The sequence below is a fragment of the Myxocyprinus asiaticus genome, chromosome 17 (genome assembly GCF_019703515.2).
Source record: "Myxocyprinus asiaticus isolate MX2 ecotype Aquarium Trade chromosome 17, UBuf_Myxa_2, whole genome shotgun sequence".
NCBI lineage: Eukaryota > Metazoa > Chordata > Actinopteri > Cypriniformes > Catostomidae > Myxocyprinus > Myxocyprinus asiaticus.
In genome coordinates this window covers 31,974,625-31,991,698 of record NC_059360.1, presented here as the reverse complement: position 1 = coordinate 31,991,698, position 17,074 = coordinate 31,974,625, and the positions used below count along the sequence as shown (strand labels likewise).

The following is a 17,074-nucleotide window of genomic DNA, read 5'->3' as shown; positions in this document are numbered from 1 at the left end:
TGCACACTAAGAGTTTAAATAGGCAGCAGAGTAAATCCATGTAGAACCATCTGGAGGTTAAACATCACAACTGCACACTCCAAAAAACATTTTACTGCATGGTCTGGAAGGGGTTCTCCTAAAATAGAGCAAAATGTGCTGACTTCTCAGATAGTGTCTCTGACCTCCTATAGCAATGAGGCGATCTCCTCTCTGTAAGTCTGCCAGGGCAGCTGGGGAATTTGGGGTGACTGTCTCTATGCTCACGTGTACCGTGTCACCATCAGTTGCCGGAACATGCCTGAATGACATACCCACGCTCCCAGATGGTCCTTTAATCACCTCAGTCTGCAACACACACATAAACAAAAGGAAACCATATAAGATTTGCTGAAAAAGCTGTACAGACTGAAAATGATTCTTCTTTAAGGAAAAGCAGAGAGTTATTTATAGTGCTTCTATAAGTAAAGTAGGGTTGGGAACCGAGAACCGATTCCATTTTTTTTTTTTAAATACTGAAACTGTTTTATTTTCATGACTTTTAGTTCCGTTAACGGTTCTCGCACATGTAATTTTTCACCAATGCAGGCCAAACACTGTACTAAAGTACTCTGACAGTGTTTCCTGCAGTGCATTACAGTGGCAGCAATGCCACCTACTCAATCTACAGCCGTTAAAACACACATCCAGTGCATCCAGTGTATTTTGATTACCGATTGAATTACTATTATGAACTGACCCTTTTGAATCTACAGCAAGAAACACACAGCACACCCAGTATATTCCATTTCTCAAACGAATGACTCTTATGAGCCGGTACTTTTTAGTGAATCAAAAACACATACATCATCTTATACTGATGCACAAGTTATGAATGTCCAACTCGAAATTAAATAAGAACTGTTTAAGGCTCACAAGCCTGAAGTACAACATCTCTCTGGAAATGTTACTGTTTATTTAATGTTGTACTTCAGACCTGACTTCAAACAGGCAGTGGAGTTACTAACTGGTTGTTCATATGACAATGTGCAGTTAGATAAAGATAAACATGAGTTTTGTTGTGATCAGTGGAATACTACAATAATAATAATATAAATGTTATATTTCTTGTTTATTTAGAATTTGTATTTAATATATGATTAAGATAAATTATTGGATTGCATTTATGCCCCTAAAAACCTATGCAAACATGCCTTTTACAAGAATTGTATTACATTAATTTCTGATTTCTCTTTTCTGTAGAAATCTGAAATGATCTCATAATTAGGCAACAGGATGCTGAGGGCAGTAAAAGCAATAAGAATTGCATTTCTTATTTCCAAAAAAATAAAACAGACATTTTTATCCCCAGAAATTTACCAGTTACTAGTTGAGCGGAACAGAAGAAGTTAAACCAAAAGACAGTTTATTTAAAGCTTATCATTTGACAGCAATAGCAGTTGTAATTACAGTAGGGCGGACAATCTACATTATGATATGAATAAGACAGCCTTCACTTTCTGTACAAAGCTCTCTCTTCCCATCACATCCACCAGTTTTCATGGTGATTAAACAATGCTCTCTGAAATGAAGGCAGGGAAGATCTGTAATTTCTGCTAATTTTATTCCAAATGCGCAACGAAGCAGCACCTGCAGTTTTGCTGCTGCCTGCATCACGAAGCCCATAATCCACCTGCAGCGCTGGCTGACACTGTGAAACACTCCTCGCAAACAGGTACAGCGCTGTGAAAAAGTATTTGCCTGATTTCTAATATATATATATATATATATATATATATATATATATATATATATATATATATATATATATATATATATATATATATTTTTATTGAAACAAAAAAGTTATCCAACACCTATATCACCCAAGTGAAAAACTAAGTGCCCTCTTAAACTTAATAGTTGGTTGTGCCACCTTTAGAAGCAACAACTGCAACCAAAGGCTTCCGATAACTGGAGATCAGTCTTTCACAATGCTGTGGTGGAATTCTGGCCCACTCTTCTTTGCAGAACTGCTTTAGTTCAGCCACATTGGAGGGTTTGAGCATGAACTTCCCACAGCATCTCAATAGGGTTCAAGTCAGGACTTAAACTAGGGCACACCAAAACTTTAATTTTGCTTCTTTTGAGCCATTCAGAGGTGGATTCCTATGATTTGGATCATTGTCTTGCTGCATAATCCAGTTGCGCTTGAGCTTCAACTCATGGACTGATGACCGGACGTTCTCCTTCAGGATTTTCTAGTAGAGAGAACAATTCGTGTTTCCCTCAACTGTTGCAAGTCGCCCTTGCCCTGAAGCAGCAAAGCATCCCCACACCATCACACTACCACTACCATGCTTGACTGTAGGTATGATGTTCTTTTTGTGGAATTCTGTGATTGATTAACGCCAGATGTAACGGGACCCCTGTCTTTCAAACAGTTCCACTTTCGACTCAACAGTCCACAGAAAATTCACCCAAAGGAGGATCATCAAGGTGTGTTTTGGCAAAATTCAGACAAGCCTTAATGTTCTTCTGGGTTAGCAGTGGTTTACGCCTTGCCATTTTTGGCCAGTGTCTTTCTGATAGTGGAGTCATGAACCACCTTTATTGATGCGAGAGAGGCCTGCAGTTCCTTGGATGTTGTCCTTGGCTTTTTTGTGACTTCCTGAATGAGTCATCACTGTGCTCTTGGAGGAATTTTGGAAGGTCGGCCACTTCTGGGAAGGTTCACTGCTGTGCCAAGTTTTCTCCATTTGGAGATAAGGGCTCTCACTGTGGTTCTTTGGAGTCCCAGAGCCTTTGAAATAGCTTTGTAACCCTTCCCAGATGTATGTATTTCAATCACCTTCTTCCTCATTATTTCTGGAATTTCTTTCAACCTTGGCATAGTGTGCTACTGGGTGAGACCTTTTAGCCAGCTTCATGCTGATGAAAAAGTTCTATTTGTGTGTTGATTTGATTGAATGGGACTGGCAGTAATCAGGCCTGGGTGTGTCTAGTCCAGCTGAACACCATTATGAATGCAGTTTCATAGATTTGAGGATTTAGTAACTAAGGGGCAAATACTTTTTTTTACACAGGCCAAGTTGGTATTGGATAACATTTTTTCCAAAAAATAATTAATTTATCATTTAAAACTCAGTTTACTCAGACTGCCTTTGTTTTATGTTAGATTTTGTTTGAATTAAAAAAAAAAAAAAAAAAAAAAATTAAGTATGAGATATAAACAAAAACAGAAGAAATCAGGATGGGGCAAATACTTTTTCACAGCACTGTATATAAGGAAGTCAGTTTGCCAGTGTAAGGACAGATTCCACTATATCCACCAAGAAACAAACCATATAACCTGGACACTTCAATAGTTTTACAAAACACCAGTAAGGTTGTTTTTTTATTGACCTTTTAGACTAGTTGGGAAAGAAATATGGGCTGACCAATTCATGATGTGCCCTCTGTATCTTCCTTGTCTTTTCGCTCTCATTTGTGTTGGGGGGTGGGCAAGAAAAGACAGGATGCAGATCCACACTGCCGAGATGGATGACTGTAATTTTGCTGCTGTCATTTGTTATAACCCTTGAGAAGGGCACTGATCGAGTTAAACATGGGATGAAAAAACAGACAATCTACTCAAGCTGGCAAACAGAAAGCCAACTTGCCCGGTTTTTGACCAATGACTAACTGTCTATAGATATATTCTAGAATCATCATAAAGTTCTTAGAAGGCCACTTAAAAAAAAAAAAAATGATTACACACTAGCTTGCATTGACTGGTTTAAATATTCAGGTAGTTGACAAATAACACTGACATTAACTTTTCTTTAAATTCAACATTAAGATTTTATGTTAGAATTTATTTGAACATAGGGTAAAACGGGGCTAAAGGCACACCCTAAGGAAAATGTGCATTTATTCTGGTCACAAAGTGTATCAACATTGAAAAAATACATTTCTTTTTATAGAATACCGATGGAGCAACATAATCTGTTTAAAAATAAATAATAAAGGAAGGTTGTTTGCAGCTATTTGCAAACATGTTAGCTTAGCCGAGACACTTAAGATAAGTTTGCTCATAACAGACAAAAAAACATACGTAATCATACATCTTAATGACTCTAGGTCTGTTTGTAAACTTTCCACAGAGAATATTACAACATTTCCTTCCACAGGGCACCTGATCTCACCATTTAAAAATGCTAGTCATGGTTTGTCAGAGTAAAATACAAGAAAAGCTTCAGGCTTTTCTGAGGCCACTGACAGTCTTTTTAATAGTGTGTTTGGGATCATTTGTGCCACACTGTTCAGGAAAGTAGAGTAAAAATTACTGCAGTGTGTATTTGAGGGAGCTCCATCACCACTCCGTTAAACTTCACTGAGCGGAGAGGTGGAGCGCAACGATCTTGATTTAACTCGTACAACTTCATACCGCGATTTCAGTATCAATGTAATCATTTGTGCAGCTCATGGATATCACACTGATGTCACAGAGGTCAAGGTGTGGTGGTTTTTAAAGTGTTTTAGATGATTTCTCCTCATGCGAGCGCATGTTATATAACGAGCACTGGGATGAGACTTTTCAGCGCAAGAATGAATCTGCACTGCGTTTACAGATGATTGTACTGTATTAAACTGTGTATATAATGCTTAATATAACAATATGCTAAGGGTTCTGATATTTAATAGTCCTCCTGATAATGCCATATGCAATGTCTGATTTCACCAGTAAATTTATACCACGACAAACATGTAATCAGTGACAATACTTTTTTAAAATATACAATATTAATTTAAAATAATTAAAATGTATGTAATCGGTGACTGTTCAAGCATATGTGTCTAACATAATTATGTATTTTCAGCTGGGCAGAATTATTAATATTTCTATTCTGGTGTCACCATTGCCCTCTGCTGCTGGGCTGATTTTTTTGTCCCATTCCATCCCCAATGGGTCATCATATGAACAACGAACAGTACTTTTTGTTACGTTTTAGAAGTAAAGCAACTGTTTTGCATATGTCCTGAAAGTAATAATAATAAACCAATATAGCTGCAAGCAGCGATGACGGGCCCAAACACTACGCCACCATCACCACCTGGTGGCTCTAGGAAAACAAAGCATGTTGGCCACATGCATTTGAGAGGGTAAATATAAGAGGACTTTTTCAAAGTCACACAAAGTGTCACACTTCCTGTTGTCAGTTGGTGGTGCTATGGCCGTGACCCATAATAGCCGTATAAATGTGATCAGCCCCATTTCCAAACATACAGCTGAATTTTCATCAAAATCATACAATTCACACAGAAGATATAAGGAAATTCCTGTTTCACATTTTTACCCTTAATTTATTGCATCACCATGGCAAAACTGTTCGATATATCAAAACTCCGTTCACAATTTAGCATCTTCAATGTCTTGGCACAATATTGCCTAAATTTGGTGACAGTCACATGATTCCCCTAGGAGGAGTATTGAAAAGTTCAGGGCCTGCAATTTTCAAAAAAATGCACATTCAATCCAAAATGGCTAACTTTCTGTTGGGCGGAGCTAATGACTGTAATTTTGAAAGTTGTCCGGCTTGATGAGAACAATATATGTAGCAAGTTTGGTGATTGTAGAAGAAACTGACCCACACAACTTTTGCCAAAAGGTGGTGCTACAGAGCTCCCCAGCCACGCCCATGTGTTAAATTTTTCCCAGGCCTAATGGCGACAACTCTGATGTGTGTGCAAAATATCATGAAAATTCAAGCATGCCAAGTTCCTCAAAAACATGCGAATATACATAAAAAGGAATAATGACATTTAATACGTTGCCATGGCAACACTATTTAAGATTTCACAAATCCCTTCAGAATTTTAAATCTGCACTGTCTTGACATTATTCTAAATTTCTTTGAAGCAATTCAGGTTAACATATTAGGGATATTTCAAAGTCTGTTAAAAGTGACACTTCCTTCCGCCAGTTGGTGGCACTACAGCCGTGACCCACAGTAGCCACATCAATGTGATCAGCCTGTAAGGACAAACATTTGGCTAAATTTTTATGTAAAATCACACCATGCATGCAGAAGATGAGACATTTCCTTATTCCATTTTTTTGATGTTATTTTATCGCTTCACCATGGCAACACCGTTCGATATATCAAAAATCCCTTCGCAATTTAGCATCGTCAATGTCTTGGCATGATGTCACCCACATTTAGTACCTGTAACATGAAATCCCTGGGAGGAGTATATCAAATTCCATAACATGCATTTTTCAAACAATCCAAAATGGCCAACTTCCTTTTGGGCAGAGCTTATGACTGTCAGCGTGAAAGTTGTCCGGCTTGTTGAGATCTACATGTGTACAAAGTTTGGTGACTGTAGCTCAAAAGGGATGTGCTACATAGCCCCCCGAACATGCCCATGTTCTAGGTGGTGCCGCAGAGCCCCTCCCGCACTCTCCCACCTGTAACTCTGTCACACCCTAATGGCCAGCGACTCTGATGTGTGTGCAAACTTTCAAGAGTTTTCACGCATTTTATGTACCCCAAAAGTACTGAAAACCTTGAAAATAATAATAATAATAATAATAATAATAATAATAATAAAAATAATAATCCTTAGAAGAACAATAGGGCCTCCGCACTTTCAGTGCTTGGGCCCTAATAATAAATTCAAACTTAACTTTTCGTGATTCAGGCTTTTTTCAAAGTTGTGTGAGTATAGAATCGTGAATTCAGTACTTTAAATCGAACCAAAACTGTATGCCCTTTATCATTCCTGTTTTTTTAATTAAGGAAATGAAATGTAGCTTTTATCTGATTAATTGATTAATTGAAGAAATAAACGACGATTAATTGATTATCAAAATAATCGTTAGTTGCAGCCCTAAATTAATTATATTTATTGAAACAAATATGGCAACTGCAGAAAACAAGTCACCACTGTTTGGATGGTGAAAAAGGACTGTGATCTAGACAAGTCTTTCATCTGAACTTACCTTAACTAGCACTAAAAATTACTTTCAAACATCAGTTCAGGATCAAAGTCTTGTGCCTCAAAGTACATACTGTATCTCAACCTCAAAACTGATTGGTCCTATGTAATTTTGATGCGTTGACTCTAAAGCCCGTGGTACACTTAGATCAGACACCAACGCTAGGCATCTGTGTACATGATGCTTGATGCAAATTTCGTCATCAGCAGAGAGCTTGAGCACTGAACGCGTGTGGCCCAATTTTTCTAACCGTGTGTACTCTGAATGGACAGTATCCACATGCATCTGGAATTTTTTGCACTATTTAGTGGGTCCACAAGGTGGCAACACTCACAGTTGAGCCGTTGCTGTCATGAAGCACTAGAAAATGAAATCGCCAATAAATAACAGGAGACGAAGGTGGAAACAACAGTGGATGTGCACGTCAAGGACACGTGTGTGAGGAGGTCAGGACATACTTGGATTTGTATAACTCGAGTTTGAAGTAATATAAATACATCTTTATTGGTCTAACTCCTGAGGAGAAATAGTCCAACATGTCATAGCAGCTGTAGTGTGCATGCGCCAACTGCCTGTGTAGGGGCGCACAGTCAAATGAAGTGTACTTTAAAAGGCTCAACATTTGACTGTACGCAGATGCTAGGTTTTCGCATGAAAACCAAAGTATACTTTGGGCTTAAGACTGAATGAGCAACACTTGGTCAAGCTATCAGCATAAAAAAAGACCTAAAGGATACCAAGGTCCTTGGAACTACAGTTAAAAATTAGTGAAATTGCACAAAATTTTAAATTAAAAGAGGGGCCTCCTGTAAATAAGGCCAAGAAACGGCAGCACCCGTGCTTAACCTGTAGCTTTATTTTTTTGTTTTTAAAAAGATAAAATGACACAAGGGTCACAAAGACAAAGAGAGAAAGAAAGATTTTTCTGACACATGAACCAAATGGCGACACTGAGCGGCAATTACAGGCAGTTTCTGAAGCTGAACAGTGGCTAAGGGGTAATTACACAACCACAGAAAGACACAGCAGGGGGAACACACACACACACACACTCATCTGTGTTTGTGTGTGTTGAGTGCAGGTAAACGGACTGATGTCGCTCTGACTGGAACGTGAGGATGCTGTTCATGTGTCAATTTATTGTCTGTCTCACCTCATCACCACAATGTTGACAGATACACACAGACTATATTTTCCTGAGTGTCGGGAAAATATAAAACAGCTTTTCCCTCAACAAACAAACACAGGAGTCAATTTTCAGGTCAATTCCATTGATTCCACTATAAATGTCTGAATTAAAAACAGAAAATCTTATTATCCAAACACAGACACTTGCATGCCATTATTTCCATTCAATAAAGACACAATAACTAAATCCATTAAAAACCCAGTGATTTCACAAGATTGCAAATGTGCAATCCAGTAATTGCGCATTTCTGATCTTGTGGGACGGTTCTGAGAGTATACTGTGGAGGAAGTAGCAGACCACAACGATCTGGCTCTGACAGGACTGTTCAGCATCACTTCACTACTGTGGACCAGATTCAGACCTGAATCATCTCTTTAACATGATGAAAGTGTGCTTGAATGCACAGCACATCTGGATATATACCCGGTTATAATGCTCTTCATCATTTGATCATTACTTGATGTATTACTACTGCCAAGATTGATAGAATATGCACACAGTAGGGCTGTTAATAGAGTAAAAGTTTTAATCGACTTAATTACATGGTATGCCGATTAATTAACTGAATTAATTGCAATTAATCGCATAAATAAATATTTGCTGAGAAAGCTCCTCAAATAACAATAATTCAATAAATAGTGATTAAATAAATAGAAATAGAAATATTTAAATAATTATAAATAAATAAAAAATATATATATTATGAAATATAATAATAATAAGTGGCAGACGAGTAAAGCATTGATAAGACAAAACAAAATATTGGCTTTAGAATCCAATATATTGTTTATTTTCATATTATTGAACATAAGCCTATTATTGCCCTATAGTTCACAGCAATCCATTTTGCAACTGAATTCGTCAATTGGTCCAAAGTAGACTTCTTATAAGGGCTTTTCAAGGGTGCGTCAATGTACACCTGCGTCAGATGAATGCTTTTGGAGCCTCTAACTTAGGTTGTGTTGCATTATAAACATAACGTTTTTAGGTGCCTGTGTCAATTAAACATAGTTTGAAACTTAGAAAAACACATCTTGAGATCCCTGTGTTCGGATTTGCGCTGCAAGCTGTTTGAGCGCAAGAACGCGTTCTTATCTTGTGATGTCTGGTGTCAGTAAGTGTGGATTGTTTTCTGTATAAGCTGTGCATTGCCTATACAGTTGGAGTTTTCGCTTACTGCCCCCTGGAGAAAACAGGTGGTACTTCAAACTTGAATTGCTCCGTTGGTAGGAATATTCCTTATTATGGTCCGAGGATATTGTGTTAATTTTAACACATTATTTATCATCTAATTACATCACACTGAATTAACACGTTAAATCAACAGCCCTAGTACACACATTTCTTTTTAATAAAATTCAGTTCATCGTCTGCTTTCCTCGAGCGGTATTAGAGTAATGTTTTATTTTTTAGGAAAAAAGTGAAGACGCAGGTTTTTGCGCTGAAATACCACATGAAAAAGTGCAGCAAATGTTTAGTGAATTCGCTCCTCAGTTTGCAAATACACTGATCAGCCACAACATTAAAACCACTGACAGGTGAAGTGAATAACATCGATTATCTCTTTACAATGGCACCTGTCAAGGGGTGGGATATATTTGACAGCAAGTGAACAGTCAGTTCTTGAATTTCATGTGTTGGAAGCAGTAAAAATGAGCAAGGGTAAGGATCTGAGCGACTTTGAAAAGGGCAAAATTGTGATGGCTAGATGACTGGGTCAAAGCATCTCCAAAACGGCAGGTCTTTTGGGGTGTTCCCAGTATGCAGTGGTTAGTACCTGCCAAAAGTGGTTCAAGGAAGGACAACTGGTGAACCGGCGACAGGGTCATGGGTGCACAAGGCTCATTGATGCGCATGGGGAGCGAATGCTAGCCCGTCTGGTCCGATCCCACAGAAGAGCTACTGTAGCACAAATTGCTTTAAAACTTAATACTGGCCATAACAGAAAGGTGTCAGAACACAATGCATCGCAGACCAGTCAGAGTGCCCATGCTGACCCCTATCCACTGCCGAAAGCGCCTACAATGGGCACTTGAGCATCAGAACTGGACCATGGAACAATGGAAGAAGGTGGCCTGGTCTAATGAATCACGTTTTCTTTTAGATCATGTGGTTGGCCGTGTGCGTGTGTGTCATTTACCTGGGAAAAAGATGGAAGCAGGATGCACTATAGGAAGAAGGCAGGCCGGTGGAGACAGTATGATGCTCTGGGCAATGTTCTGCTGGCAAACCTTGGGTCCTGGCATTCATAAGGATGATACTTTGACACATACCACCTACCTAAAGATTGTTGCAGACCACGTATCCCCCTTCATGGCAACGGTATTCCCTGATGGCAGTAGCCTCTTTCAGCAGGATAATGTGCTCTGCCACACTGCAAAAATTGTTCAGGAATGGTTTGAGGAACATGACAAAGAGCTCAAGGTGTTGACTTGGCCTCCAAATTCCCCAGATCTCAATCCGATTGAGCATCTATGGGATGTGCTGGACCAACAAGTCTGATCCATGGAGGCCCCACCTCACAACTTACAGGACTTGAAGGATCTGCTGCTAACGTCTTGGCGCCAGATACCACAGGACACCTTCAGAGGTCTTGTGGAGTCCATGCATCAATGAGTCAGAGCTGTTTTGGTGGCACGAGGGGGACCTACACAATATTAGGCAAGTGGTTTTAATGTTGTTGCTGATCGGTGTAAATGCTAAAGATAAGACTAATTGCAATTCAGTAGGTATCATCACTGTCGGTTAGATTTCCAATGGCAAATATTCTAAGCAGACGGTCACACTAAACATATTTTTGCGCCCGTCCTCACTGTTTTTGTTTTCGTAGTTGTTTTCCTATGTAAACATGCTTTAACCATTGCATCTCCCTATTTTTTTTTAAAGTCTTGCGCAGGAGTGCCACATTTTTAGATGCCATTTCAAGTTAAAAAGAACTTCAAATGCTAAAAATGTGCCATGAGACACCTGTGTTCTGCTCACCAGAGGTTGAAATCATCTACAAAACAAAGTTACAAGTTTTTTTTTTCTTTTGTTATCCTTCTTTGATCTTTCCCCAAAAAACATGTCTCTCTCATACAAAAAAGTAAAAAAAAAAAAAAGTAAAAAAAAAAAAAAAAAGGCATGAACATCAAAAATGAAGCAAAAATAGGGGGAAGAAAACAAGACCAATCCAATAAAAGAGAGCAAGAAAATTCAAATGAAAAGGATTTTAATTTGTAAGTGATGTGTCGAGCATCCAGCTCTTCCTCAAACATTCATTAGTCCACCATTTTAAATAGTATAGATCACATGATAATATGGATGATCTGATTACATTACAAACAGCGCATTCTATGTCATACAAATACAAAACAAACATAATATACAACATTACAATGTTAATATAACATTTCCACAACATCCTGTTTAAATTACAAAACACATTGTGACATCTAAAAATTCGATAAATTATATATAGACATATTTTTTAAGGAATGGTCTAATTTTAAAATCTTCATTCAAACCTTTAAGACTCATAGTATACAATGCAGAAATACAAAACTATTCTCTTTTTAACAACATACAGTCGACATCACCCTCTCTTCGTGGGGCTTTAAATACTTCGATCCTTAAGTATCTCAATGTAGCAACACTGTGTAAAGTTGTTGCAAAATGTACTGCCACAGGACTAGTGGTAGATCTATTTCCAATATTATGGCAATCTGCATTTTAATAGCTCATGTGGTTTTCCCTATATACGCCAAGCCACACGGACATTGCAACATACAACATTAGTCATGGAACACGTGATAGTACTGCTAATTTTATATTTCTTACCCATTTGAGGATGGTTAAAACTTTGAATCTATATGTAAAATTACATTGTTTTTCTGATTAACACTTTTTATCGATTCACAAAATTGACAAAGAAAAGCAAAACATATTCACAGAATCAACATTTAACCCCCACCAAGCCTATACAATCTAGAGGGGGTCCAATAGAATCGATGTAAAATCTTAAATTGCATAAGACGCACCCTTGCATCTCTAGACGTAGACTTGACGTTTTTTAGAATCCTAGCCCACTCTCCCTCCTCCAATACCAAGTTTAAATCTTTCTCCCATAATCTCTTAATAGAACTTGAAGCTCTGTCCCCCAGACTCTGAATTAGCAGGGAATAATACACTGATGCCTCATGACCTTTTCCAAAAGCAGTAATCACCACTTCCAGAGTATCTGCCGCTTTAGAGGGTGTATGCTACTCCCAAAAATAGCACAGAGCAGGTGGCACAGCTGTAAATACCTAAAGAACTGAGATCTGGGAATCCCAAAATGTTGAACCATATTTTCAAAGGATCTCAACACTCCACTCTTATATACACTACCGGTCAAAAGTTTTGAAACACTTGACTGAAATGTTTCTCATGATCTTAAAAATCTTTTGATCTGAAGGCGTATGCTTAAATGTTTGAAATTAGTTTTGTAGACAAAAATATGATTGTGCCACCATATTAATTTATTTCATTATAAAACAAAAATGTTATAATAAAAAAACTACGTTTTTGAAATGGATGACTTGGACCAAATAATATAGAAATCAGCCAATAAGTGCCCAACATAGATGGGAACTCCTTCAATACTGTTTAAAAAGTATCCCAGGGTGATACCTCAAGAAGTTGGTTGAGAAAATGTCAAGAATTCATGTCTGCAAAATCTAGGCAAAGAGTGACTACTATGAAGATGCTAAAATATAACATAGTTTTGATTTATTTTGGATTTTGTTTAGTCACAACATAATTCCCATAGTTCCATTTATGTTATTCCATAGTTTTGATGACTTCACTATTATTCTAAAATGTGAAAAAAAAAAAAAAAAAAAAAAAAAAACAATTATAATAAAGAATGAGTGTTTCAAAACTTTTGACTTTTGGTAGTGTAGGTCACCGAGTGTATTAACCTCCCTCTCAATCCACTCTGACCAGCAGAAAGGGGACTTATTAAGACATAATTTTGGGTTCAGCCATATGCTCGAGGCTACATTTAAATAAATGTCAGAATTAAACACTCTGGACACATTTGTCCATACCGAGTGCAAATGCGAGATAACGGGGTGTAACTTAACTTCTCCGATTAGTTTGATAGAAAGGCTTTGTAATGGTGAAATAGGGGTAAGCACTTCCTGTTCAATACAAAACTAGGGAGGGGCTCTCTCAGGTGGAAGTGACCAATGAGCCAAATGTCTGAGATGACATTTGAAATGTACATGAAATGTAATATGGGACCTTTACCATACCATTCCAAATGAAGGACTTCACTATGCTATCAAATTGCTTGAAATAAGAGAGGGGGACATCTATTGGGAGAGATTATAGCAGGTAGTTGAATTTTGGAATGCAATTCATTTTAATAACATTAATCTTCCCAATCATAGATAAATGTAATGAAGCTCACCTGCCCACATTGCTCGAAAACCTTTTTATTAAAGGGTCTAAATCAGACAAATTTGCTGGGAATACCCAAATACTTAATGCCCTGTTTGGGCCACTAGAAGGTGCCTGGCTGAAAAGCTGTTACCGGGCAGTATGCTTTCAGAGCCAAAGCTTCGGATTTAGACCAATTAACTCTGTATCCTGAGAACTTAGAAAAGGAATTAATAATTCTGTATACGCCTACGAGGACCCCCGCGACAACTTTGCCGTCGGATTGCTCAAGTCCAGTGTTTCTATACAACTTTTGTGAGACAGAATTACACAGCAAAAGATAATCTATAAAACAAATTCCAGCCAATAGGCGGAACAAACTCAAGAGCATGTAGATTAATCCACAAAACTGTCCCGAAGGTGTGCCACTCTGCAAAATTAACTCCTGCCGCTAGGCGGAACAAGCAAAAAAAAAAAAAAAATTATCAGATGATCTCAGAAATTTGGCCAGAATTGATCTGGGCCCGTCTCCCTCCGAGGAGCTCCGCGCTGGATACCTGTGAGCTCGCTTGATTTCCAGCTTAATGCCCATTATGTCGAGCAGCTTCGGAAGGAGCCCATCCAGGAATTTCACCATATCCCGACCCTCTTCGGCCTCAGGAGTTCCAACAATACGGACATTATTCTGCCGGCTACGGTTCTCCATGTCCTCCAACTTCTCCCAGACACGCTCCAAATCCACCTTGGTTGCTAGCGGATTAGCAGATAATTCCCTCTCCGATGACTCCAGATAATCGATCCGTTTCTCGACATCCCCCACTCTTGTAACCATCTCAGACAACTTCGCATCCATAGCAGTGATTGATCGACATATCACAGCAAGAACCTCAAAGTTAGCAACAACCTTCGTCAGCATTGCCGACATGCCCAGCAAATCTTGCCATATTTCCCGCAACTCTCTGGCTCGCGGCCCTCTCGGGGGTATCAGCTTGAGCACTTAAGTGTCGTTTAATGTCTCCAGAGCCCAAGGATTTTGAATTCTTTGACATATTGTCCTCCTAAAACAGTTATGAAACAGAGTGTATCGACGCTCACCGGTTTATATCATTAAAAGTGTTAAAACTAGCAAAGTGTGCAAAGCTCGCCGTTCACACATCCCATCTTCGATTGGCATCACGTGACTCCCGTAAAATTACATTGGTGACAATTTCCACAAGAAAAATTTCTAAAAGGAACTGCATTTAAGAAAAATGGAAGTAGATGGAGGGAGGTCTGCTCTTACAAGTAACTTTCAAAGGTTATTTGGTCTCTCAAAGGTTATCAAAGGAGGGCCCAAAAAATATTGCTGTAATGCCAGATCTGATTCAATAATATACCAATCAACTTTTTAATATTCTGAGCCACTGGATAGGCAAACAACACACACACACACACAACACTGAACATGCATGTGAGGTATGCTTGGCCACCCTAATACTGCCTCTAAATGCACACATCATCAAATTGTACTGTGCACTCAAAGAGACAGACAGACGGATGAATAACTGCTCAAAGAAAGCAAACATGTCACAAAACATCAACGCTAAACACTCATCCCAGATACAGCACATTTGTATGTCAGTGTAAAGTAAACAGAAGATGTAAAAGTGTGTGTGTAGGGGGGGCTTTTTATGTGCAAGTGTCAGTGAGTGCACACGTGTTTGTAGGTGGAATAAAGTGTGTGTATGTGTTGGTAGACGTGATTACCTGCACCGGTGAGGTTGTTGACAGATATCCATTGAAGCTATTGTGCAGTATGGACAGTTGGCTTGTGTGTACACCTGTTGTTGGAGAATTGAATGTGTGTGTTCAGTCAAACCTCCCACTCTCCATCTATCCATCGCTCTACCTCCATCTTTCCCTCTATCCATTTAATTTATCCTCCCACTCCCTCCATCCCCCACCTTTTCCTCCCATAAACCTCTCTCATAGACTGCCTTTTATACACTGGCGGCCAAAAGTTTGGAATAATGTACAGATTTTGCTGTTTCGGAAAGGAAATTGGTACTTTAATTCACCAAAGAGGCATTCAACTGATCACAAAGTATAGTCAGGACATTACTGATGTAAAAAACAGCACCATCACTATTTGAAAAAAGTCATTTTTGATCAAATCTAGACAGACCCCATTTCCAGCAGCCATCACTCCAATACCTTATCCTTGAGTAATCATGCTAAATTGCTAATTTGGTACAAGAAAATCACTTGCCATTATTTCAAATACAGTTGAAAGCTATTTGGTTTGCTAAATGAAGTTTGTTTTTGAGTTGCCACAGTATGCAACAGACTGGCATGTTTTAAGGTCAATATTAGGTCACAAATGGCAAAAAAGAAACAGCTTTCTCTAGAAACTCATCAGTCAATCATTGTTTTGAGGAATAAAGGCTATACAATGCTTGAAATTGCCAAAAAACTGAAGATTTCATATAAAGGTGTACACTACAGTCTTCAAAGACAAAGGACAACTGGCTCTAACAAGGACAGAAAGAGATGTGGAAGGCCCAGATGTACAACTAAACAAGAGGATAAGTACATCAGAGTCTCTAGTTTGAGAAATAGATGCCTCACATGTCTTGAACACCAGTTTCATGTACAACAGTAAAGAGAAGACTCAGGGTGCAGGCCTTATGGGAAGAATTGCAAAGAAAAAGCCACTTTTGAAACAGAAAAACAAAAAGAAAAGGTTAGAGTGGGCAAAGAAACAGACATTGGACAACAGATAATTGGAAAAGTGTTATGGATCGTAAACTCATTGAGCTTTTGTGGGATCAGCTAGACTGTAAGGTGCATGAGAAGTGCCCGACAAAACAGATCTATGGCAAGTGCTACAGGAAGTGTGGGGTGAAATGTCACCTGAGTATCTGGACAAACTGACAGCTCGAATGCCAAGGATCTGCAAAGCTGTCATTGCTGCACGTGGAAGATTTTTTGATGAGAACTCTTTGAAGTAGATTAAGAAGTTCTGAATTTTTTTTTTTTTTTTCAAATTGTAATAGTAATTTTTCATGTTATTAATATCTTGACTATGCATTGTGATCAGCTGAATGCCACTTTGGTGAATGAAAGTACCAATTTCTTTCCATAAGAACAAAATCTGTACATTATTCCAAACTTTTGGTCGCCAGAGTAAATCTACCCTTTTCAGAGCAAAATTCACATCACCTTCTTAAGCCTGATTTATACTATGGAAGAAGCCAATTTCTTTTCTCCTGGATGAACTGAAACACACCTTTTATACTATGCGCAACTTCATTTTAAAATTAGATCACTGAGGGTGATGTGACGTGTTTAACATACTGTTCCAGCAACAAGTACAGCCAATGATACAGGTTTTTCTCTCCGTGGACTGCCGCTTTTAGCGCCGTGCTTCTTTGCTTTGTTAAAGTTGTCACGGCCCCTTCCACTTTTAAAAAATCTAATCTTTCTCTACTCATTTGTCGTGGCCACGCTGTCTTTGTAGAGTTTGTGCTGCAAATCATGTAAAAAAAAAAAAAGTATAC

At 38.5% G+C, this 17,074-nt stretch overlaps 1 protein-coding gene across 1 annotated transcript in view; it reads right to left on the bottom strand.

The window, feature by feature from the left end:
* LOC127455593 (PDZ domain-containing protein 8-like) overlaps positions 1-17,074 on the bottom strand; it is a 71,416-nt gene that overhangs the window by 4,303 nt on the left and 50,039 nt on the right. Inside the window, exon 4 of the mRNA XM_051723617.1 lies at positions 165-327. Coding sequence (XP_051579577.1) covers positions 165-327 — 163 coding nt within the window. The remainder of the gene's footprint in view (positions 1-164; positions 328-17,074) is intronic.